This window comes from Dama dama, chromosome 21 (genome assembly GCF_033118175.1).
Source record: "Dama dama isolate Ldn47 chromosome 21, ASM3311817v1, whole genome shotgun sequence".
NCBI classification, from domain to species: Eukaryota; Metazoa; Chordata; class Mammalia; order Artiodactyla; family Cervidae; genus Dama; species Dama dama.
Window position 1 is genome coordinate 63,961,508 of NC_083701.1, and position 26,417 is coordinate 63,987,924.

A 26,417-nucleotide genomic window follows, 5' to 3' on the forward strand; every position below is an offset into this window, starting at 1 on the left:
TCATCCCTTTTCCCCCAAAATCAGCTCTTCCTTCCAATTTGCATCAGCAATGGTGCTGGCTTGGCACCCAGCACCCAAGCTAGGTTCTTCTTTCTGCCTTCCTCCCCTGCCCCATAAACAGGTTGCTCTGGTTTTATGTCTAAACTTTTCTTAAACTCTCTCTGCTTCTCTCCAGCCTTTCTATATATCCTCACTTGAGCCACTGCAGTCTTCTCACTTTTCTCTTTATCTCTTTATCTCTGGCGTTTTCCACCTGTCCTTCCAGCAGAGGATCTTTTACAGCACCAATCTTGTCCTGCAGCTCTCTTATCTAAAGTTACTCCATGGCTTCCATTAAGAATCAAGTCCAACTTTAATAAACCGATGTGTGAAATTCTGAATCTCCTGGCCGTGCCAGTCTCTCTATCCTTATTTTAGGGTACATTTCATCCCACCTGAGACTAACATGAAAACGTACAAACTATGCTGTTTCTTGCCTCTGGCCTTTGCTTATGCTGTTCTTGCCCGCTCACCCCCTACCTCTCTCATTCATTCGGCTAACTCGTCCTTTGGGATTTCAACAGACATCATCCCCCTCTAGGAAGCCATCTCAGACTTGCACCTGCCTTTCCAAGCTGAACTGAGTGCATCTTCTTTGCTCTCTCCTAGCTCCAGGCAAAGGTTAATTCAAGTTTATCAGCTTGCCTGCCTATCTGCTCACTACAGTGCAAGCCCCAGGGACAGGGCCCATGCTTCATTCATCCTTGTGTCCTTGGCTCCTGCACAAAGTGTTTGGTGAACTGAACTGAACTAAAAGATGTTTTTCACTAGCATTGAACCTACCACTGAATTTCAGTACCTACCACTGAATTTTTGCAACAATCTTTGAGATAAATGTTATTATTTTCACTTTATGAATGAAGAAACTGAATCCCAGAGAATTTGTCCAAAACCATGTAACTGATAAAGAGCAGAAGACTGAACTTAAATCCAGGTCTAAGGACCCTGAACTTTTGGAAACTTTGACCACAAAACTGTGTGCTTTCCTGAATTACTTATAAAATATACCATAGTATATTTTACATAGAAATATACATAGAAACATAAAAACATACATAGAAAGTTATGTCATATTATGCATAAATGTATATCTTTAATAATAAAATGAATGATCGTGCCCAGTTTAAGAAATAGAACATTGCCAATACCTTTGAACCACTATCCAAGTTTTTTCATTCCCTTGCTTTTCTTCAAATTTTCCCACATATGGATGTACTCAATGTATTGTATTTCATCATATAAATGTATCAAAGTTCATTTGCCCACTAATTCTGTTGATAGACACTTGAGCTGCTTCCAGGTTTGTTTGCTTGTTTGTTATTACAAACAGTCCTGTTATCCTTGTATATTTCTGCTATCCACACACAGAAGTTTCTCTGGGGTGTAAGAGTGAAATTTATACGTGCACCTTCATCTTTACCAAACAACATCCAATTTCCAATATCTATGGCATCAGCGATGCATAGGAGTTTCTGGTGCTCTGTATCTTCACCAGCATTTGGTCTAAATGCTTGTGTCCTCCCAGAACTATTATTTAAAATCCAACCCCCTCAAAAGGGGCTGGTATTAGTAGATGAGGCTTTAGGAGGAGAATCCTCATGAATGGGATTAATGCCTGATAAAAAGGCTCCAGAGGGATCCCTAGCCTCTTTCAATTCACCATATGAGGGCACAGCAGAAAAGTGCTCACCATGAACCAGCAAGAGGGCCTCCCTGAATATGACCTTGCTGGCTACTTGATCTTGGACTTCCGGTCTCCAAAACTAAGAGCAATAAATTTCTGTTGTTTATAAGCTACACAATCAGTAGTGTTCCCAAATGTACCGAGATATTTTGTAAATTAAAAAAATTTTTTTTCTTTTGTCAAACCAGCGGGTGTAAAATGGTTCTTATTGGGATTTTAACTTGGCTTTTCCTAATTATTGATGAGATGGAAGCATTTTATGTGTTTATGAGTCATTTGTATTTTCTCATGAAAAATGCCTATTTATATTTTTTGCCCATTTTTCCACGAGGCTGCCTGATTTTTTTTGTTATTTAACTGTTATTTATATTTTCTGGATGTGAATCCTTTGTCAATCACATATGCAACAAATAAACATTCTTAGTTTGTGACTTATCTTTTTATACTTTATGGTCTATTGATGTATAAAAGTTCTTAATTTTATTTTAATGGTATGTGTCAGTTTTTTCCTTTGTGGTTTGCATTTCTTTCTCTTTGTTTAAGGAATACTTCCCCATCCTAAGGTAATAGTAGTACCCAAGGTAATAATAGGGCTTCACTTGTAGCTCAGTCAGTAAAGAATCTACCTGTCAATGCAGGAGACCTCGGTTCGATTCCTGGGTCGGGAAGATCCCCTGAAGAAGGAAATGGCAACCCACTCCGCTATTCTTGCCTGGTGACTCCCATGGACAGAGGAGCCCAGTAGGCTACAGTTCATGGAGTCGCAAGAGTCAGACACGACTTAGTGATCAAACAGCCACCAAGGTAATAGAAAACACCAGCACTTACTGAGTCCTTTCTTTCTTTTTTATAAGATTTTTTGGGGGTTTGATTTTACTGTTTTTTTTTTTTCATTTAAACTTTTTATTTTATATTGGAGTATAGCTGGTTAACAATGTTGTGATAGTTTCAAGTGCACAGAAAAGCGACACAGTCATACATACGCATGTATCCATTCTCCCCCAAACTCCCCTCCCATCCAGGCTGCCACATAACACTGAGCAGAAGTCTATGTGCTACACAGTAGGTCCTTGTTGGCTGTCTATTTCAAACATAGTAGTGTGTACATGTCCATCCCAATCTCCCTAACTATCCCTTCCCTCCGCCTTCCCTCGGTAACCGTAAGTTAGTTCTCTAAGTCTTATCCATTCTTCTGCCAATGGACATTCAGGTTGCTTCCTTGTCTTGGTTATTGTAAGCAGTGCTGCAATGAACACTGGGGTGCACGTGTCCTTTTGGACCTTGTTTTTCACTGGATAGATGCTGAAGAGTGGCATATATTTATTTATTTGGCTCTGCTGGGTCTTAGTTGTGGCATGCGGGATCTAGTTGCCTGACCAGGGGTTGAACCTGGCCCCTTGCATTGGGAGCTCGGAATCTTAAGCATTGGACCACCAGGGAAGCTCCTTACTAAGTATTATGTTTCAGTACTCTTAACTCCCTTTCATGGATGATGAATGTAAGACACAGAGAAATTAAGCAACCTGATCACTGTCACACAGTAAATAAGTGGTGGAATAAGAATGTGAACCTGACCATCTGCCTTTAGCATTTGCACTTTAAAGACTGTTTATACTGTCAGCTGTAGAGATCATCTGGTTAGTCCAAAAGAATTTAGAGATTTACCTTTCTCATTATTTACTCTGAGGTTGTCATTTGTATATGATGTAAGAGACCTGAATTAATCTTTACCCTAATATCTACCTTATCCCCTGAGACATTCATCATTAGTGAAACTATCATTGACTGACTCATGCTAAAGGTGAATTAAAAAAACAAAACTATTTTGTAGAGGCTATAAGCAAGTGATCCTAGGCAAGGTGGGCTAAATGTAACCCTGCTCTCCAAGTTCACAGTGAAGTCCAGCTTCAAATGATGTGGCCCCAGAATAGAATCCTTTGAATTAACTGAGGAAGGCAGACCTCCACTGTTCCAGTGCTGAGGACAGGAGGTTGATCAAAGGCTTTTGGCATCTTGTAAAGTGAACAGAACAGCCCCCGAAGAAACCCTGCAAGAGGCACAGGCCATCACAATGCCCGGAACAGCCTCCGGGCACTGCCTACACTCCTGGGACCAAAATAGCTCACATGGCATTCCTGCTGCCTCCTTGTGAACTGTGTGGGAAGGAGCGCTGGTCACGAATCCTTTGTTTCAACCACCCCCACATGCTAGGACAGTCACAGCAACTGCAGTGACATCTTGGCGTCTAGAGCAGAGCACATCACAGGCTGTATACATCATACCTCTTCTGCACCAAGTGCCATCATCCTCCAAAAGTAAAGGTTTAAAAAAAAATGCCAAGAAACTGAAAATGATTTTTTATTTTAAAAATAAAATGAGAATGAGCTAAATGCAGCAGAGAATGGGGGCCAGCTCATAAAGGGTCTCCTACTGATAGACTGAAGAAGTGTGAACTTTATTGTGGCAGTGGGCAGTTTAGGAAAGTAACACGATCCATTTATTAGTTTGCTCGTTACAGACCCTGTGACTAGTTACAATCTGGCTGATAGAATACACTATACAATGGTTGTGCCAAGCTCTGCTAGTGATGCCCTCCCACCCCATCCTGCTTCTTCCTCACCAGCGGGGCTCACCTCCCACTCCCAAGCCTGGAAATGCCTACCAGTCACTTTCCCAGCCTCCCTGGCATGTGATCCAGTCCTGGCTAATGGGATCGGAGAGGGGGAGGCAGCTGGGGAGTGGGGGGGTGGGGAGCGGATTCTGGAAAAGCTTTCCTGTCTAGCGAAAAGATGCCTAAGGAGAAAAGCCCCACTTCTTTTCTAAATGTGATCATGTTTGCATGCAGTGTCTGGAGTTGCCACCACGAATAGGGACAAGGCCAATACCTCAGGGATGGCAGAGCAGAAAGATGGAGGTGACAACGTGATAGAACCGCACAGAGCCCCCCTCCCACTGGAGATAACAGATGGTCATTGCTTAAGTTGCTTTTACTTGGATATTCTGTTACTTGTACCCCAAACCATCTCAACTGAAAGGAACATTAATAAAGTCACCAGTACAAAGTAATATAACATTATAGGAAATATTAAAAATAGACACTGTTCCCTTCAGATACTTATTGGAAATAAATGAGCCTCGAAATTGGAAATAGTTAGCTACCATATTAACTGTTCACTGAATATTTTGAGTGCTCAAGCAGGAAACTACAGCTTAAGAGATGTCTTGTTTTTCCTCTATCTGAAATGATTTTTTTTTTCTCATTTTATTCTCTCATTTGCACGTTTCCCTAAGGAACATTGAAAACCTTCTCCTAGTTCCCTGCTAAGCAGCAATTCTGTCTTCTTGTAGGTCTCTCTCTCATGAAGTCAGGGCAGTCAAAGCACTTTATATAAGAAGACTCAGCATTGTGGCGATGAAAGAATCACAAGTTTCAGGGCAACAATAGAGAATCGTGGGGTTCCCAAGGCCAGAGGGACCTAACATCACATGTAGTAACTCAGTATTATTTGAATACAGGTAAAACCAGAACATCTGGTTAGAGTTCCACAGGCCCATTACAAATTATCTCCCCACCTAAATTGTTACACGCAGTGGCTGGCAACTTTCCAGCAAGTCCTTCTGGTTCCATCGGAGGGAAGCCCATCCAGTCCCAGATATATGCCGGGGTCCTCCAGCTACCACTGGAGAGTCCTTCTTTCCTTCTAGGAATAATTGCTAAGGTTCTGTCAAGTGTTGGCCCTGAGATGTAATCTCTCAGATCTTTATTCTCTTGCTGCATATAAAATTTGCTGGGAACTCCTGAATTTTCCATATGCAAACAGTTTTAAAAATATAAGTGAGAAACTCTGCATCTGAGATAGAGAGCTGGATTGCCAGCTACCAAAAAAGGTGGCTGCTTTGGGTTGCCAACAAAGGTCTGTCTAGTCAAAGCTATGGTTTTTCCAGTAGTCATGAATGGATGTGAGAATTGGACTATAAAGAAAGCTGAGCACCGAAAAATTGATGCTTTTGAACTGTGGTGTTGGAGAAGACTCTTAAGAGTCCCTTGGACTGCAAGGAGATCAAACTAGTCCATCCTAAAGGAAATCTGTCCTGAATATTCATGGGAAGGACTGATGCTGAAGTTGAAACTCCAATACTTTGGCCACCTGATGCGAAGAGTTGACTCATTAGAAAAAATCCTGATGCTGGGAAAGATTGAAGGTGGGAGAAGGGGACGACGGAGGGTGAGATGGCTGGATGGGAATCACCAACTCAATGGACATGAGTTTGAGTAAGCTCCCGGAGTTGGTGATGGACAGGGAGGCCTGGCGTGCTGCAGTCCATGGGGTCGCAAAGAGTCTGCCACGACCGAGCGACTGAACTGAACTGAATGTCTCCTTTCACTCCTGTTCACTTTAGTTTTGTGTTGACTCAGCGCCGCTGGAGTTGGAAGCGCTTTGACTTTGAGCGCATCCCGACCCAGACCGGCGCCGACCCCGCGCGCAGAGAGGGGCTAGTCGTGAGGCCTCTGCGCGCCCAGGCCCGGCCACGCGGAGCTGCGGGCCGAGCCGAGGCGAACCGCCCCGGGAGGCCGCAGCGCGGGGAGGCCCCCGGGGCACCTGGCGCCGCGCGGGGGCGGGAACCAGGTGGCCCGGGCGCGCCCGCCTCGCCCGGACACGGAGCAGGAAGTGGCTCCGGCGCGGCCTCCGCAGGGCGCGCCTCCTCCGCGGCGCCTGGCGGGTGCGGCCGGGCCGGGAGGCGGCCGGAGCCCGAGCCCCGGCGAGCGGGCAGCGAGCGCTCATGGCGGCGCCGGCGCCCGGGGACGCCCGGGCCGCCGCCTCGGCAGTCCTGGACGAGCTGGCTCGGAACTTCACGTACGGGGCGCGGGGCGCCGGCAACGGCTCCCTGTCGGGCGCGTGGTACCGCCGGAACCAGGTAAGGGCCGGCCGCCCCGCCGCCCGGTGGGGACCGGGTTGGGGCCGCCCTCCGGCCGACGGTCCCAAGGCCGCTGGGCTGCCCACGTGGGCAGAGCTGACACGCAGTTTCCACACGTGGACCTCACTGCCCCGCGTTCGGGAGAGCGGGGAAGCCCTGGGCGGCCGCCCCCGGGAGTGGGTCACACAGGCCGGCGGTTCTGGGCCTCTGTGTCCCCAGACATCCCGCCTCTCCAGCCTGAATTCACCCGCCCTGTTCTCCCAGGTGGACTCTAAGGCGTGTGGGGGCAAACCTCCTCCACCCACATTCACCCCCAGGATCGTTTCACAGTTGAAAACATGAGTGAGACTGTATTCTCAGAATCAGAGAACTGGTTCAAGCCCACCAGATAGCACCTGTCTGCAGATGCTCTGAGGGTGACTGTGTGTGTGTGTCCCCAGTGTGTAAGCTCAGCTCCTTCCATTTCCGCACAAGGAACACTGACATTCTCACGTTGCGGTTGCCAGACTCTCTCATTGCTCACAGACCCTGTGGGAAAACGTCGTCAGCCTCAACAACGCCCATGTACGCTGGAAACACACATTTAACAAGATCAAAGGGGATTGGAGCTGCCCATTTATTTCAGGCTTGGTTTAAGAGCAGGAGGAAAAAAAAAAAAAAGAAAGCCCTTCCTGTAGCCACATTTATATTCTTTCAGGAAAGAGCAAGTGATCTTGATATGGTGGATTATTCCAGGCTCCCTTCTGTTTTCATAATGTGTTACTTTGTTCTTGTTCTTTAACAAATCAATAGGTCTTTTTAATTTTACAACAGTGTAATTATAAAATATCTGTTGTTGGTCTAAATCAGGGGCTTTAACCACTAATCAAACACCTGGAAGCCTTTATGCTTGCCAAGTGTTTTGAATGTTAGTTTCTGAAATGTTAGAATTTTGTTTTCAAAAATTTAACCCAGAAGATTATTTATATAAAGACAATAAATGTGCCCACCTTATTAGTTTTCAACAGAGGAGAGAATGTCACTTTGAGTGTGTTTTACCACAAAACATACTAAAACAGGAAAAATGAGAGGACACTGAACCTGTTAGATTCCATTTCTCCTTCCTTCTACCAAGACTTACAAAGACTGCTTTTCATGGGAAGTTCTTTGAGCATATCTGTTATACTATGCTTATGCTAGCTTATGTTATAAAGCATATTATGCTAATGCTAGAAGCAGTCCCAATAAAAGTTGACTGATTTTTTGTCTTTTTGGTAAAGGAATTAAAGAGTTAGTAAATGTGACCTGAGATGGCATCATCCAAAACAGGAGAAAACATTGTTTGCAGAGCGGAAACCTCTGTAGACATTAGTTTTCTTTAATGCTTCCTGGAATTCAAGATTGTCTTGGCTCTCTGACACCAAACATAGCTTATCATGTGACGTAAATGTGAAAACTTAACTTTATGTTTGCAAGGCTTAACTTGCCTTTGACAGTATAGGTTTGTACAGGTTAGAAGGAGTGTATCAGGAATATGCTAATTGCAACTACTCAGCTGACACCTGAACCATAGCTAGTTTGAGATAAGACTGTATCAACTTTTCCCATTATTATGCAGATTTAGGCTATCTTATAAGATTGTGGTATTTTATTGACTGCATTTGTTTTTAAGCAAAAGTAAAACTTGAATTTAAAAAATTCATTCAGCAAACATTTTATTGAGTGCCTTTTGTGCTGAGCAGGCCAGTAGAAATAAAATGGAATCTAATTTTTCTTTTCTTTTTGGACATTAACTGATTATGTACTGTGCTTAAGTCGCTCAGTTGTGTCCAACTCTTTGTGATCCCATAGACTGTAGCCACCAAGTTCCTCTGTCCATGGGGATTCTCCAGGCAAGAATACTGGAGTGGGTTGCCATGCCCTCCTCCAGGGGATCTTCCCAACCCAGGGATTGAACCCAGGTCTCCCACATTGCAGGTGGATTCTTTACTATCTGAGCCAGGAGGGAAGCCCTAACTGATTATAGATAGCTGCAAATGGGAGTGGCTTCAAGAAAACAAAATAAGGGATATAAGTTTAGGACTTCCACACTCAAAGTTAACCTTGACTACTGGATGGTGGTTTAGTCGCTAAGTCGTGTCTGACTGGCGACCCCATGGACTATAGCCCACCAAGCTCCTCCCTCCATGGGATTTCCCAGGCAAGAATACTGGAGTGGGTTGCCATTTCCTTCTCTGGGGGATCTTCCCAACCCAGGGATCGAACTCCGGTCTCCTGCATTGCAAGCAGTACTCCTGCATTGCTGGCAGATTCTTTACTGAGTGAGCCACCGGGGAAGCCCTTATTATTGGATAGCCAGAGTTTAATAAATTTTATCACTACTGAAATATTTGGACAGTGTCTGTTCAGTGATACTCAGCTCTCTGTGTTTTTCAAGAGATAACCATCAGATCTGATAAACTAACCTTACTCACAGAAAAAGAGCAACTTCCCTGAAACACATTTCAGGTGACAGATGAATATTTAACAGTGCCTTCTTAGAATCAGTGGCATCTAAGGCAAAGATGTGAGTGGTTTTAGAGGAAGAAATCCCCTAACAAGTAATAAGTGGGAGTTCAGTGGGAAGGTGTTCTAGGGAATCAGGGAAGCAAGGCTTTTGCCCAATCTGCATTACTTAGGCATCTGCCTATATAAGTATAAATCCAACTAAGTTCTGCAAAGGTATTTTCTTTATGTTTGATCCACAAGTTTTTAGTATAGAAAGACAATGCTTCTAAGATGATTATTGAACTCCTCACTTTGTACAAAGCACTGTGGAATATTCAACATAGTCTTTTGACTCAAACTCTTCCTTCCTTCTTGTTATTAGATGCTTGGGGAAACAAGCTATTTAGGTAACTCTAAAGCAAGGCAGTATGTTTTAAGTGTCATGTGAGGGATATAAAGTCCTTTGGGAATTCAGAACAAGGTGGCTTTCAGCAGGGGCCATCAGGAATGTTTTCCAGAGAGGTGCTGTTTGAGCTGGACACTTAAAGACAAAGTTTCATTAATGAGAGTGCCCAGATGGAAGGCACTCCAAGAAGGAGAAAGTCTGGAGATGAAGGAGCAGCCCACGTGGTCTGAACAGGTGCCCTTCTGAACATCTTTGTACGTAGAGTAGTACGTAGAGTAGACGTCAGTGGCCATTCTGGTTGCCGTGGAAAACTGACAGTGACTGGAAAGTGGAAGGATAGTTTCAGGTCTTACATATCGACATGAGTTGCCTTGAAGGACAACGGGTTAAGATGTTTGGACTCTATCCGGTAGACAGTGGGGAGCCATTGAAGGTTGTTTTGTGAACAGGGAGTGAAGCAATCAAAGCAAATGCTGCTGCTGCTGCTGCTTCTAAGTCACTTCAGTCATGTCCGACTCTGTGCGACCCCATAGACGGCAGCCCACCAGGCTCCTCTGTCCCTGGGATTCTCCAGGCAAGAATATTGGAGTGGGTTGCCGTTTCCTTCTCCCAAAGCAAATGAAACACATTTGAATTAGAGATAGCAGTGTGAAGGAGCCTCAAACAGGCCAACTGTGGACTGAATCCAGCCTGTAGATGTGTCTTGTGTCAAACTGCACAGAGGTTTAAAAATGTTTAATACATTGCCAACATTTAAAAAATGAGTATGTAAGGTTTCAAATTTCCATGATCTTTTTAGACATCAGAAGTGCTAGCAACTTGGCCCTCTTCCCCACATGATAACTGTGAGGGGGAGTTCATAGCTCCGAACATCTGTGCTCCCCACTTGGGCTGTCTTCTCTTTTACCTACTGACCCCTGTAGGCACTTAATTTGCAAAAAGCGTCAGAGGCTGTTGTCTAGTTTCTGCTGTCAACTAGCTCAGTGCCTGTAGGCAAGTCACACTGGGCTTCAGTTTTCCTTGCTGGTAAACTTAGGCTTAGAATGAAAGATCCACAGTCTTTTTCATGTTATCTGGTTGAATAAATAAGTGCCAATCCAGCAAGGCTGTAGAGGGAATGGACAGGAAAGGATGAAAGTGGGAAATATTGTAAAGGAGAGGTTTCATGACTGTTTCTTTAAGTTTATGCACATTGTTAAATATCTAAATTCGCAAAGATACTGTCAGAAAGGTTTCTTCTGCATAGGGTGAAATGAAGAATTCAGATTTTTTTTAATGTCCTTTGTTTGAACTTTTGATTTTAAATGGCTTGAATTTTTAAAGTCAACATATTTAAAGGAAAATTGATACATCTTGGCAGGGACAAGGGGAATGGAAGAGACTGACATTTGTTATGCATTTGCTATGTGACATTTTATAGCTATTATCTCATTTGAGCCCCCCAACAACCTTGTGAGATACGTATTATCCTCACTGTTCATGTAAGGAAATTTGTGTTAAATAACTTGCCCTAGATCTTACAGCAAGTAGGTTTAACTGCAGAGCTATTTTTATTCCATGCCTGAAGGCCATTGCTTAGAAACTAAAGCTTGAAAAGAATGTGGTAAGGGAAAATGAATATGGCTTGTCTCACTGGACTAAAGAAAAATCACATTGGGTTTTATAGTGCCCTTTTATTGATTTTGCTTTGCTACCATTTATCTCTTTTCTGCTGGTCACTGCATCTGATTGCCTCTTAGAGACAGAGAAGTGTCAAAACTTACAAATAACCAAAGGGCGAGGTGGAGGTTACTGGTCCTTTCCATTTCCTTCCCAAGAAAAGCCTCTTTTTAAATTTTGTTTATACTTATTGACCTTTTTTTTTTTTAACCTTCCTTATATAGCCAATGTGGCATTTCCCCTTTACCAGATTTTCTTCAAGATGTATGTACAACGTAAGGCAGCAAAAAGGAGGAAGGAAGAAATCAATTACCTCAAAGCAACTGTATCAAAGCTTTTGTGACCATTATCATCATCGTAGTCATCCCATGGTCCTTAATTGAGAAACAGATTCTTAATGTTGTTGTGAATTTGTCACACCACATGTTTGCATTTAAATCTACCTGTCATTCCAACTCTTTGTGACCCCACAGGCTGTAGCCCACCAGGTTCCTCTGCCCACGGGATTCTCCAGGCAAGAATGCTGAAGTGGGTTGCCATTTCCCCCTCCAGAGGATTTTCCCAACCCAGATATCGAACCCGTATCTCCTGCTTCTCCTGCAGGCGAATTTTCTACCGCTGAGCCACCAGGGAAGCTGATTCCTATGAACTAGTTATAAAGTTGTATTCATGCAGTCGGCTAAGTTCAGGCTGTGGGAAACTTCACCAGTTTACGGGTCTATGTGGCTCAGTTTCTTCGCAGATCAATTTTACAGGGGAAAAAAAGGGGAAGAGCAAGGATAAAGATTCTCCTTGCAGATTAAAATGCAACTAGAAGATGTATTAGACAAAAAAGACAGCCTCCCTTCACAGTGTTCAGGGATGCACACTTCTGTGGTGAAACCGTAAGGAAAAGGAAGGACGTGATTGCCTTGAAGGCAGACCAGGGTTTCCTTGGGAAAGGGAGAGGCTGTGATGGGATGAAGCAAAGGGAAGGCTTTGGGGGGGGACCCTGTTTCTATTTCGTGATCTGGATGCTCTTAAGAGGGTGGTTTGCCTTATAATAATTCATTTTAGTAATTTGTTCATCTATATCATTTTCTTTGCGGTTGCCTGTATCTATTATATTCTACAGTTTAAAATTTTGTAAAAATATTGTCAATGCTACGACTGTCCATCTTGCACGTTTTATCCAGAGAGTGTGGGAAATGGTATGCTGTATTCATTTTGTTTGCTTAGGAGAATTAAACAATTTCTTTTTAAAGTGTTGGTGATTGTTCAAATTGGCATTTGAGAGTTTACCATGGAAAAGATGACTTGCCTCTAAGCTACCCTTTTTGTTCTAGGATAGGGTGTTTTAAAAAGCTCGGCCTCTTTACTAGATGTGTTGGCAATTTTCTTAATTTCTCCAAATCTTGACTTTCTCTATTGAAATGGTAATAGCAATAACACTACATACCTTAAAGGGCTGATGTAGGAATAAAATAAGGTAATGTATATCAAATAGTTAGCAGTGCCAGACACACAGAAAGCACAGAAAAAACACTAGCTAGGGACTTCCCTGGTAGTCCAGTGGCTAAGACTCCTTGCTTCCAAAGCCCAGGTTCAACCCCTGGTCAGGGAACTAGATTTCACACACCACAGCTCAAAGACAGCTAAGACCCGGCACAACCAGTTAAAGGAATGTAATCTGCAAAATTGCTTTTTAAAACTAGCTATTATTAGAAGTATTAAAATCAACCTATGTTATAGGAAGTATCATAAAATATATATTTATAATGATTAGTCATTATTGAACTTCAGTCAGTTCAGTTGCTCAGTTGTGTCCGACTCTTTGCGACCCCATGAACTGCAGCGCGCCAGGCTTCCTTGTCCATCACCAACTCCCAGTTTATTCAAACTCATGTCCATCGAGTCAGTGACACCATCCAACCATCTCATCCTCTGTCATCCCCTTCTCCTCCTGCCTTCAATCTTCCCCTGCATCAGGGTCTTTTCAAATGAGTCAGTTCTTCACATCAGGTAGGCGAAGTATTGGAGTTTCAGCTTCAGCATCAGTCCTTCCAATGAATATTCATTCATTGATTTCCTTTAGGATGTCCTGATTTCCTTTAGGATGGACTGGTTGGATCTCCTTGTAGTCCCAGGGACTCTCAAGAATCTTCTCCAACACCACAGTTCAAAAGCATCAATTCTTCAGCACTCAGCTTTCTTTATAGTCCAACTCTCACATCCATACATGACTACTGGAAAAACCGTAGCTTTGACTAGATGGACCTTTGTTGGCAAAGTAATGTCTCTGCTTTTTAATATGTTGTCTAGGTTGGTCATAGCTTTTCTTCCAAGGAGCAAGTGTCTTTTAATTTCATGACTGCAATCACCATCTGCAGTGATTTTGGAGCCCCCCCAAAATAAAGTCTCTCACTGTTTCCATTGTTTCTCCATCTATTTGCCTGAAGTGATGGGATTAGATGCCATGATGTTAGTTTTCTAAATGTTGAGTTTTAAGCCAACTTTTTCACTCTCCTCTTTCACTTTCATCAAGAGGCTCTTTAGTTCTTGTTTGCTTTCTGCCATAAGGGTGGTGTCACTTGCGTATCTGAGGTTATTGATATTTCTCCTGGCAATCTTGATTCCAGCTTGTGCTTCATCCAGCCCAGCATTTCTCATGATGTACTCTGCATATAAGTTAAATAAGCACGGTGACAATATACAGCCTTGACGTACTCCTTTCCCAATTTGGAACCTGTCTGTTGTTTCATGTCCAGTTCTAACTGTTGCTTCTTGACCTGCATACAGATTTCTCAGGAGGCAGGTAAGGTGTTCTGGTCTTCCCATCTCTTGAAGAATTTCCCACAGTTGTGATGCACATAGTCAGAGGCTTTGGCGTAGTCAATAAATCAGAAGTAGGTGTTTTTCTGGAACTCACTTATTTTTCATTGATCCAATGGATGTTGGCAATTTGATCTTTGGTTCCTCTACCTTTTCTAAATCCAGCTTGAACATCTGGAAGTTCACAATTCACGTACTGTTGAAGCCTGGCTTGGAGAATTTTGAGCATTTAACTCATTGCAAATGGAAGTAAGAGAAATCCTGTCAGTTATTTGATGCAACTCTCTTTTCTTTAATCCAGAACCAACTATTTCTCTACCTCCAGTGCCTTCCTCACTCCATTTGATGTTTGCCTTCCTTTCACTCCCCAGACATAGTCACCTTACAAAACACTTCTTGGTTGCAGTAATTTCCTAGTTGGAACACTTGTCATCTAAGGCAAGTGTGCTAAGGCAAGGATTCCCCCCGTGTCTTTTGCCGCTTTCCAGACTTCTGGATTGGGGAGGATGGGTGTGTGGCCCTGGAAACAGCTGACAGGATTTGGTGTCAGAAGTGTGATGACATCTCCAGATGCTGACTGTAGCTTAACCAACTAAGGACCAACACTCCAGCTTGGGAAAGCTCATGCTGTGTCAGCGTTAAGACTTAAGTGCTGTTTATTTTAGCTTGGGTTTTTTTGTTTTGGCTTTTTTTTTCCTCTAAAGATCCAGTATTCCGCTACCCAGTTGACACCTTTTATAACCAGCCCCATTCTCTTGGATGTAATTCTCTGTTCCATCCAAGAGAATTGCACTTTACATAAAGTCAGAACTCTTCAGCACTCTGTCCTGGTCCACTAGAGTCTCCTAATTGCCCAGAGGCTGGCAGATAACACTCCACTTCCCCTCTACACAGTTCTCAGCATGTGCACACCTGTGCATTTGCTTCATCTTGTCACTCGGCCCGGACCACGGTCACTCCCAGCGTGGGTCTCCTGTCATCTTTGGCACACGTCAGGAGACACAGAGTAAACACAGGCTTGTGTAAACACAGGCCAGCTTATGTTTAGCCATGAGCTCCACACCTCACCAAATATTGTATTTGTCCTGGCATGACTCCTTCAGAGACCCACCCTAGTCTTGGCAGGTCGTTCTGAGGTCTGCCAGCAGCCTCAACACTGTGGTTCCCTAAGCCACCCGCCCACCTTCTCAGCGCCTCTCAAATGGTTTCCCCCTTTCAGTGACTTGGGCCCCCCGCCTGACCTCTGTAGCTTGCAACAGGGGTCGTCTCTCTTCTGGCTTTGGCACTTGGCTTCCCGACCAAGAACGCTTTGTAAGTTAAGAGGCTTTGGTTGGCGAGTCCCAGGAAACCTAACTTTAACTGGCTTAAATAATAGAGGAAATGAATCAGTATGGATGACGTGGAACGCCGGAAGAACTCTGGGTCCACGCCAGCCTTGATGCACAGGCTGCAGTCACATGGCAAACACAGGTTTTCCCTCTCCTCTTCCACTTCTGCCCCTCGGGGATGTTGATCCCACTTTTTGCGGGCTCACTTGTGTAGCCTTCATCCTTCCTTTTCATTTTCAGGAAGGAAAGCTTGACTTTCTCAAGCAATGAAAATCCATTGCCTTTAGTCTAACTGGACGAGGTTAGGCCCATGTCCTTTCCTGAACCAGTCGCCAAGGCCCAAAGAACATGAGCCCTTGAAGGGCTGGATGAAAGAGAGGTCCTGTAGCCAGGACGAGAGGCACTACGTGGCCCTAACAGTGGTACCCACTGGATAGGCTGGAGTCCTCCTGTGGTTCACTGTCTTCTTGGGCAGCCACCTCTCCCCCCAGCTCATCGGGGACCTTCACTTTCTACATCCTGCCTCAGAGGAGCAGCCCCAGAAAAGTCACCCCAGTGGAGCCCGCCTTGCCATTGTGGTTGAACCAGAGCAGTAATCTCCTTAAAAGCTTAGTTATAGGATCAGTTTCTGAAATATTTTTCTTAGCGTCAACTCTAAGCTGTGACTTATCTCTAAATTCTACACTTACCACCCCTGCTCATGCTCTCTCCCCCAAGAGGGACTTCTAGAATAGCCTCTTGTTTTTCTGCAGACAGAGAAGTCAGAGGCTATCCACTGGCAAAAGCAGTATCTCAGGCTTACCTCTACCTGCTTAGTGATGTCTTTACCGTCAACAGCCACCTCTTCAGAAGGTATGAGCCTCCTAAAAGTTTAGTGGATTTAGGTGAAGTAGGTGTGGTATGTGAGTGCAAAGATGTATGGAGTTCTAGAAGCCACGTCAGCATTGCTGATAATGTCATTCAAGGTTGAGGTCAGTCCTGTGAATTCTGGGAGGTCTTTATTTCTTCTTCAGCCTCTGGACTTGCAGGGCTCTGATTGTTCCGGGGCTATTTGGGAGACAGTGATACTCTGTTCCCTCATTACAGCCCACACTGAGTTTGATCAGCTAGTCAACAGTGACGGCCCAAATGCAGCCAACATTCCACTCAGTAAAAATCACAAGTAGAAAGCCCTTCTCAAGAGTGTTGGGCAGTGATATCAGAGAAATCGGAAACATGGACTGTGTCCTCAAACTAGCCATATATGGGGTGTGATCTATGTAAATTAGATCACATATCCATTATACAGGGCTTCCCTGGTAGCTCAGCTGGTAAACAATCTGCCTGCAATGTGGGAGACCCCAGTTCTATTTCTGGGTCAGGAAGACCCTCTGGAGGAGAATGGCAACCCATTCCAGTATTCTTTCCAGGAGAATCCTCATGGACAGTGGAGTCTGGCGGGCTGCAGTCCCTGGGGTCCCAAAGAGTTGGACACAACTGAGCGACTAAGCGCAGCACAGCGCGTACATTATACGGGGGCTTCCCAGGTGGTATTCGTGGTAACGGACCCGCCTGTCAATGCGGGAGACATCAGAGGCACAGGTTGAGCCCTGGGCAGAAAGGTCCCCTGGAAGAGGGCATGGCAACCCACTCCAGTATTCTTGCCAGGAGAATCCCATGGACAGAGGAGCCTGGAGAGTTACAGTCATGGGCTCACAAAGAGTCACACACGACTGAAGCGACTTAGCACACACACAGGCATACATTATACAATGTACGATGTGTGTGTGTGAAAGATACAGACAGAGAATGAGAATGCATTAGAAATACTTGAAAAACCACAGTTGAAGGACTGGTGTGAAGCCGCCCTTGCTTATACAATCTGATGGACTGCTTCCATTGTGCTTCCAGGACTCGCATGGTACAGTTACATAATTTTAAGTAAAGCGAGCCAAAGCAGAAGAGGAAGCAGTGTGAAGTGCCTTTGGATGTGGCTGCCTGAGTCACAGCAGTGGAGAAACGAGTGCTTCTTTGTGAACAAGGGACAAGTGGGCCTCATGTCACAAGCGGCGGCCACAGCCGTGAAGCTGAGAATAATTCTGAGTTACATGCACAGCATTTTGTTAGACTTTTGAACTGTACTTGCAAATCCAGATCACAGTCACCATCGATGAGTTCTTTGGGTATCAGAGGTGGGCTGACCATAAGGTGGGTTGGGACCTGTTTGCTGGACCAGTGGGATGTGAGGATTTTGCCGGGAAAGGGGGAGCTTGGGGTTAGGGGAATTTATTTGATTATGAGTACTGGCCCTTTAGAGGCAATGGAGTGTCCAGGTCACAGTGTCCCAGAGGAGAAAATCTGCACTTGATTCCTGCCTTGATGTCAGGAAGATCTGGCCTGGTGGGTGGAGAGGGCTGCAGGAGTCTCGGGCAGATGCGTGTCAGTAAGAGGCAGTGTCACGATCCCTCCCCCATATTGAGGCAAAAACTCACCCAGGGGCTGGGGCCTGACATAGACAGTGGAATTTAGTCTCCAGGAGGATGGAGCTGGCAAAATACAGCCCAAGTTCAAGGCCGGCATTGCTCTCAAAAGGGTCATGTACTCTTGAAACCCAATCAGGTTCAGGGGAAAGAGCTGTAATTCAGCGAGCTCCCAGGTTTTCCAGCTCAAGGGCGGAAGCCTCTCACACACCCTGGGATTTCCCTGCAAAAGGCAGCCGACAATCCTGCTTCTTTGAAAACAAAGAATGACCGATTTTGTTAAATTATTATTAAGAATATGTTCTTGAAAAATTTGAAAGTTATGGGACCTCATATTGATCTGGATGCAAACAATAGCATTCTTTGTGTTTAGCATGTCAGCCCTTGTTTCAAAGATCCCCTTTCCAATGTTAAACAGGATTGATTTGTTTTGTAATAGACCCAAGTTTAAGATTTCCTTAAGTGATATCTCACCTTTCTTGACTATTGTTGTTCTCCTTTTAATAAAGTGTTAAAAGCCCCCAAAGGATGTCTTATTAAGTTTTTCCCATAAATTTGTTCTGCTGCAACTTAAATTTCTCAAAAACAACAAACATGGTGGCTTAGTAAGCTAAGTAAGGCTTACCGTTAATGGAGTTCAGTTTTTTAAGATAACGAATGTACAATTATGTAAGTAAATGTGTTCCCAAGTAAAAGACAAAATGTAACAGTGCTTAATTGTATGGGAAGGCAGTATGTTGGGCTTTTCTGCCTAGGTTTTTAAAGTTGATTAAAAATTGGCATAGAACAGCTTGTAGAATAGCAACGATACACTGTGTTTTGTAACCCTGACCTTTTCTGTTGGCTTTGAATCACCAGATTTGGATCCAATGCTATGAGACTTTCTCAGGATAGAAAGGCAATAACCTTATGGCATACAAAAACCAAGATAACAAGTTAAAAATCTCTTCTGGAATGAAATTTTTTCTTTCTTCATTTTCACATATGGGATTATAGCTTTAACTTAGTTTGGGTTAGTATTGCAGACAACGCAATTTTCTATGAGGGCAAAGGAGATTAGGGGTCCAACCCATTCGGCATTCTAAAAAGCATTACGTATTTCCATTGTTCGCTGCCATGAATATGAATATTGTTTCTTCGTGGCCCTGTTGTAGTTAACTCTCCATGTTTACCTTCCTTCTGAGATCCCAAAGTGTCTCCTAACTGGTTTTCCTGTTCTCTGGTCTTGCTCCCTCCCAGTCCATCCTCCACACTGCACCAGGATGTCTTCTAAAGGTCTCTTTTGAGCCTATCCTTCTCTGGTTTAGCATCCTTCATGTTGTGGCACCACCTGCAGACCCATGGCATAAAAAGGCTGCTGCCTGCCCCTCCAGTCCAGCTATGCTGGAGTCATGGCAGTGTAATTAAGATAAAGATTTAAGACAGGAAGATTATCCTGGATTATCTGGATGGACCCTAAATGCTATCACATGTTATCTTTTTTCTTTTTTTATGAGAGGGAGACACAGGGAGATTTTGCATGGAAGAGGAAGGCAATGCGGCCACAGAAACAGGGGTTAGAGTGATGCAACCCTAAACCAAGGATGTGCCAGCAGCCACCAGAAACTGGGGGAGGCGAGGAATAGATTCTCTGCTAGAAACTCTAGAGGGAGTGTGCCCCTGCCATCTTGATTTCAGCCCAGTGAAATTGATTTGGAGCTTCCAGGCTCCAGAACCGTGAGAGAGTAAATTCCTGTTGTCTTAAGCCACCAGGTTTATGCTGATTTGTTACAGCAGCCTCAGGAAGCTAATATACTCTCCAATCTAGGCAGACTTGTTCTCTGTCCCTTCTCTTCGTATGGGTTCTAGAGAGTACCTCTATTAGAGGTTTCACTGGTGGTAGGTGGGGGGCTTCCCTTGTAGCTCGGTCAGTAAAGAATCTGCCTGCAATGCAGGAGACCTGGGTTCGATTCCTGTGTCGGGAAGATTCCCTGGAGAAGAAAATGGCAACCCACTCCAATATTCTTGCCTGAAGAATCCCATGGACAGAGGAGCCCGGCGGGCTATAGTCCATGGAATCCCAAGAGTTGGACACGACTTAGCAACCAAACCACCACCAGGCTGTTACTGGGCTTCCCAGGTGGTGTTAGTGGTAAAGAACCCACCTGCCAATGCAGGAGACGTAAGATGCGGGTTTAATCCCTGGGTCAGGAAGATCCCCTGGAGGAGGAAGTGGCAACCCAACCCAGTGTTCTTCCCTGGAGAATCCCACGGACAGAGGAGCCTGGTGGGCTGCAGTCCACAAGGTCACAAAGAGTCGGATACGACTGAGTGAGCGCAGCAGCCATCTGTTACTGGTCACTTTTACTACCTCTTCTGAGCTTCTCGAGATTCTTTGCATCCTTTGTTCCTGAAATAGGACCTAGTATTTACTAGTTGCTAGATAAATACCAAATGGGTTCATGACTGAGCAAATAGCCTCTGATGTGGACTTTGTCTCCCCTATCCACCACCTTCTCTGTGATCACTTACATTTCATGTCTTTTTCCTCCACCTTGCGTATTTTTCCCAACTAGTGTCTACATGTGGGTTTTTTTTTTTTCATTTATTTTATTAGTTGGAGGCTAATTACTTTACAATATTGTAGTGGTTTCTGCCATACACTGACATGAACCAGCCATGGAGTACATGTGTTCCCCATCCCGATCCCCCCTCCCACCTCCCTCCCCATCCCATCCCTCTGGGTCATCCCAGTGCACCAGCCCGAGCACTTGTCTCATGCATCCAACCTGGGCTGGGGGTCTGTTTCACAATTGATAATATACATGTTTCAATGCTATTCTCTCAGCTCATCCCACCCTCGCCTACATGTGGTTTTAAGTTGTGCAGTGGTCTTATTTTTCTCATTTATCTCTTTCCTTAGTTCAGCTAGCTTCCTATTTATTTCTCACTTTTTTTTTCTTTCTTTGTTATCATCTCCTCTTTTAACTCTTTTAAAGTGAACCCATATTGTCTTTAAAAAATTAATTGAACCTCTAAAGCATATTTTTTTAACTTCTTAGTTTGGAATTTTTCCAACCTATAGAAAACTCAGAAGAATAATACAGTAAACACCACATGTCTTCATCTGGAGATTCACTTGTTAACACTGTACCACATTTGTTTGTTCTTGCTCATTCTCTTTGTCTCTCCCTCTCTCTTCCTGTTTTTTATTTATATTGTCACGTATCATTTGAAAGTAGATTGCACACATTATGAATCTTTACTCCTACAAATTTAAGGATGTATCATGAAGACTTTGGATGTCCTCCTATCCCCTCCCCACTTTCTGGAAGTAAGATTGCACCTGTTTACTAGGTGCAAATACAAAACCACCCCAGCTCATTCCTGAGTTTCCTGTGAGATGAGATGAACTGAATACTCATTTCTCAGGCATATCATCCCCTTGTAGGTTCAGGTTCTGTAAGATCACTCCTTCAGTGATTAGTTGACTTAAATCACTTAACCTGTGATATTTCCCACACTGAAAACTGGATCTCTCATTTCCATGTTCAAGGATATTTTACTGCCTGAAACTGGAGATAGCATTATTCTAGCTGTGAGTTAAATACAACTATTACAGTGTTCAAAACTAGCTCTGAATCTATGGTTCTTTTGAACCGTATACTGGCTCCACCAGGGTCTGATTCTGAATTTATGTTTTGAAGGCAGCGCCAGAGACTGGAACAGGCTATGACCAATTCCACACATCCCTATTATCATATCCCGTCACCATCTGGCCAAACTCCTCCACCCATGGTTATAGGTCAGTAACTTTATGTGGAATATCTAAAGACCATTCTGGCACCAAAAAGGAGGATAGAAGATTGTTATTCCAAATAAAACAAAAACATCCTGAGTACTTATTAGTGCTGATATTTTAAAGCTCATTCTCCAGAAATTTTTGCTGTGGCTCCCACCATCTCTTTGCCAAGACATCCTGGAAAAGCTAGACCTTAAGCTGCAGTAGTGACAGGAGTGAACCCTACAAAAATAAAGGGCATCTTTCTGTGTTTCTGGTCTGCACTTGTAATTGCATTGTTAAGATGTCGAGCCACCTTTGCTTCTATTATCTTTGCTTTAGTTTATGTGCACTGGGAAAAAGAAACAGATTCTGCTAAGTTTAAAATTGCAGTAGATGAACATTAACTAGCCAGACAGTTAGCTATTGCAGTCTATGAAGAAACGGTGATTCAGACGTGAGCTGGGTGCCTGGGGCCAAAATTGGCCTGGTATCTATCTAACTGTGTGACTTTGTGCAAGTCACTTTGCTTCTCCAGCTCTCTGTTCTCTTTCCTGACCACCAGTCTCCAGATCAATAGGGAGGGGAGAAAAGGGGGTTGGGAGAGGAGAGGAACCTAAGCTTCCATTAATTCTAGTATGCTGGAAGGCAGATAGCACTCTGAATAAAGTAATGAAGTAAACTAGATGTCTCTTAATTTAAGTGGTAAGTTTATAAGGGCTGCTCACTATATGCAAATGACACCACTGATTTCTGATGAGAATTCTGTAATCATTAAAGCACATTTACCAGAGCCTCTAATTGGAAACAGCGTTTCGTAGTGCTTACCTCAAGTTATTCTATGTCCTTGAAGGTAACTAAACCACCTTTTCTGGGGAAACATTACAAATTTGAACCTCCCCATCTCAACCAATTAGGGACATTAATGAGGATTTACTGAATTACTACTATTTACAGGTATGTGTCAAATGAATTTAATGAGTATGCAATTAACCTTGAATAACTAGGTAAACTTTCAGAAAAACAAAGAATAAGATATACTAGTTTATACTGTACACAGGCATACCTCTAAGCTATTGCAGTTTCAGTTCAAGGCCACTGCAATAAAGCAAGTATTGCAACAAAGTGAGTCACATGAATTTTTGGTTTCCCAGCATGTGAAAGTAATGTTTACACTTGCATAGTCTATCGAATGTGCAATTATACTGCATTTTGCATTGTGTCTTAAAAAAAAAAAAGCAGTGTACCTACCTTAATAATTTATTGCCAGGACTTCCCTGATGTTCTATTGGTTAAGATGCCATGCTTCCAATGCAGAGGGCCTGGGTTTGATCCCTGGTCAAGGAACTAGATCCTGCATGTTATAACTAAGACCTGGCACAGCCAACTAAATTAAAAACAAACAAACAAACAAAATATATATATATATTTTATTGCTAAGAAATGCTAACCATCATCTGAGCCTTCAGTGAGTCATAATCTTTTTGCAATAGTAACATCAAATATCACTGATCACAGATAATCATAACAAATACTATGATAATGAAAAAGTTTGAAATATTGCAAGAATTACCAAAACGTGATACACAGACGCGAAGTAAGCAATACTGTTGGAGAAGAGGTACTGAAAGACTTACTCAATGCAGGGTTGCCACAAACCTTCAATTTGTATAAAATGCTTATCTGTGAGGCACAATAAAGTGAAGCACAAGGAATGAAGTATATCTCTATTAGCAGGAAACTGTTTCTGATACCTGCTTTATACGTATATATTTCAATAGATATGAAATAACTAGACTTTAGAAGACAGCAGGCAGCTTTCTATTGCACACAAGTGGACCCTTAATTGTTGAAATCTGAATTCTGCAACAAGCTTTTTTTCTCATGGAACTGAGTGTTTTCTGAATTCCAACCCCAGTTGATTATGAAGTACTCTGTTTGAGATCTTTCTAAGGCCAAAGGTGAAAATTTACTATTTCTAGACAGTCTTTAATCAGTCTGAGAGTAGTTAAGTTCAAATAGCCTTTAGTAAACAACTTCTCTGTGCCAGATACCTGTGCTAGTTGTTAGGGTTACAAAGATGAGTTGGTAAGTCACAGCTCTGCCCTCAAGGAGCTGATAGTCTAGTGGGAAAATACACTTGTAAAGAATAATTATAGGGACTTCCCTGCTGGTCCAGTGGTTAAGAATCTGCCTTGCAGTGTAGGGGAGGGGGTTTCAATCCTTGGATAAGGAACTGAGATCCCACCTGCCATGGAGCAACTAAGCCTATGCCACAGCTAGAGAGCCTGTGTGCGGCAACAAAAGGTCCCACAGGACGCAGCTAATACCCAGTCAGTTCAGCTCAGTTCAGTCGCTCAGTCCTGTCTGACTCTTTGCGACCCCATGGACTGCAGCACGCCAGGCCTCCCTGTCCATCACCAACTCCTGGAGCTTACTCAAACTGATGTCCATTGAGTCGGTGATGCCATCCAACCATCTCATCCTCTGTCGTCCCCTTCTCCTCCCACCTTCAGTCTTTCCCAGCATCAGGGTCTTTTCAAATGAGTCAGCTCTTTGCATCAGGTGGCCAAAGTATTGGAGTTTCAGCTTCAACATCAGTCCTTCCAATGAACACTCAGGACTGATCTCCTTTAGGATGGACTGGTTGGATCTCCTTGCAGTCCAAGGGACTCTCAAGAGTCTTCTTCAACACCACAGTTCAAAAACATCAATTCTTCAGCACTCAGCTTTCTTAATAGTCCAGCAACACAACCAAATAAATATTTTGTAAAGATAATGATTATAGTACAGCTTAATATATGCACTGATGGGTGTGTATATTCTGACCTGAAAGGGAGGTCAGAAATACTGAACTTGAAGATAGATCTGAGGAACTTATCCATAATTCAGTACAAAGAGATAAGAGTCAGAAAATATGAGAGCTATTTTAGGAAAAAAAGAATCAAAAAGTCTAACATACTTGTAAGCAGAGTTCCACATGGAAAGGATAGAGAGACCATAGATACTGGATTGTAGTTGTGTAAAATGTTAACATTGAGGGGAAAGCTAGAGGAAGAGTGCATAGACCTACCTTGGCATTTCTTTATAGCCTACTGTGAATCCATAACTATTTCAAAATTGAAAGTTAAAAACATTTAACAGTAGTTACTAACAGAATATAAATAAGATATGTAACTTCCCTGGCCAGAAGAATAGGGGAAAGAAAAGAATAAAGAAAACTCAGTCATTTCAACAGGATTCAGGAAAAGAGAAATTAGAAAGCAAAATAAAAAAAGCAAGATAACTGCAAAAACATAAATAATGTCGAAATAAATGAAAATATGTTTATAGTCACAATAAACAAAATGGACTCACCTCCCCATTTCACAGAAAGTGTCAGGGTTTTTTTTAGTCCAATTATTTTCTGTGTATTAGAGACGACTAAAATGTGACACAGAAATGTTAAAGTGATGTGGAAAATGGCAAATATCAAAAGAAAGTAACTATATTAATATCAGCTAAAATAGATTTTAAAGAAAAAACATTGAGATTAATACTTAATGGTAAAAGGAACAATTAGCTGGGATGATAAAACAGTCTTGAACCTGTATACACCTGGCACTATGGTCTTAAAAATATAAAGCAAAGCTCAATAGATTTAAAAGGAAAAATGGGTAAGTACACATTTGAGTGTATTTTTAACATACCTCCCTAGGTAATTAATAAACAATCCAAAATTTAGTAAGAATAGGAAAGATTTGAGCAATGAATTAATGGAGATAGATGAATAGATAGAATATATAAAATATATTAACTCAACTATTAAGTACTTTTTTTTCAAACATACATCGAGCACTTCTTGACCCTACACCAGCCAGTCACAAATTTTAACTTACACTGTATAATAGGTGAAAGGCAAATGTTAATTTATACACAGCATGTTTTCTGCCCACAACTCAGTAAAATTAGAAATTAGTAATAAAGTGATCAACACCTCATTCATTTAGAAATGTTGAAAAGCACACCTTTGAATAATATAGACTCAGATTAAAATAAGATGATCATAAAATGTTTAGAACTAAATGCCAGTGAAAACTGTGGATGCCAAAGCTATGCAGGTGGGAAATCAGAAGGTATACTTAGAAATGAGTAGCCCTATTTGCATATATCACTGGATAGAAAGAAGCAGAAAAAGCTAATGAGTTAAGAGTTCAAATGAAGAAGACAAAAAAAGAAAAATTGAGTAAACAAAATAAAGATAATTAAATCAAGGAAGGAAAGAAATATATTTATGTCAGCTTCATAAAAACAGTCATTTATCTCTGGGAGGGAGAAGAGACTGAAGTAGAGCTAGTTACATTTGTAGCATTTTGTTTCTTTGGACCAAAAAAGTAAATGCCTGTGTTTTTATTTTTATTTATTTATTTTTTAATGCCTGTGGTTTTTTTTAACAACTTTATTGAAATATAATTCACATATCATTTAATCTACTCATTTAAAGTGTACAGTTCACTGAGTTGTATAAACATCACCACAATTAACTTTAGAACATTTTTATAACCTCAAAAAGAAAGCCCTAGCCTTTAGCTGTCATGCCCAAGTCCCTCTTCCTTCCCACCCCTAAACAACCACAATTCTGCTTTCTGTCTGTATAGATTTGCCTAATCTGGACCTTTCATGTAAATAGAATCTTAAAATACGTGGTCTTTTGTGCTTAATTCTTTCACCCAGCATAAACTTTTCAAGGTTCACTTAGGTTGTAACATATTTCATTGCTTCATTCATTTTTATGGATGAATAGTATCCCATTGTATGAATACACCACATTTTGCTTATCTATCCATTAGTTGATGAACATTTGAATTACTTCCACTTTTGACTAATCTGAGCAATACTGGTATGGAGA

At 42.6% G+C, this 26,417-nt stretch overlaps 1 protein-coding gene across 2 annotated transcripts in view; it reads left to right on the forward strand.

The window, feature by feature from the left end:
• Window positions 1–6,490: 6,490 nt before the first annotated feature.
• The window catches only part of NIPAL2 (NIPA like domain containing 2), a 79,096-nt gene continuing 59,169 nt past the window's right edge, over window positions 6,491–26,417 (forward strand). For both annotated transcript variants that reach the window (XM_061123689.1, XM_061123690.1), the window contains exon 1: window positions 6,491–6,640. In XM_061123689.1, coding sequence (XP_060979672.1) covers window positions 6,506–6,640 — 135 coding nt within the window. In that variant the 5' untranslated portion in view covers window positions 6,491–6,505. The remainder of the gene's footprint in view (window positions 6,641–26,417) is intronic.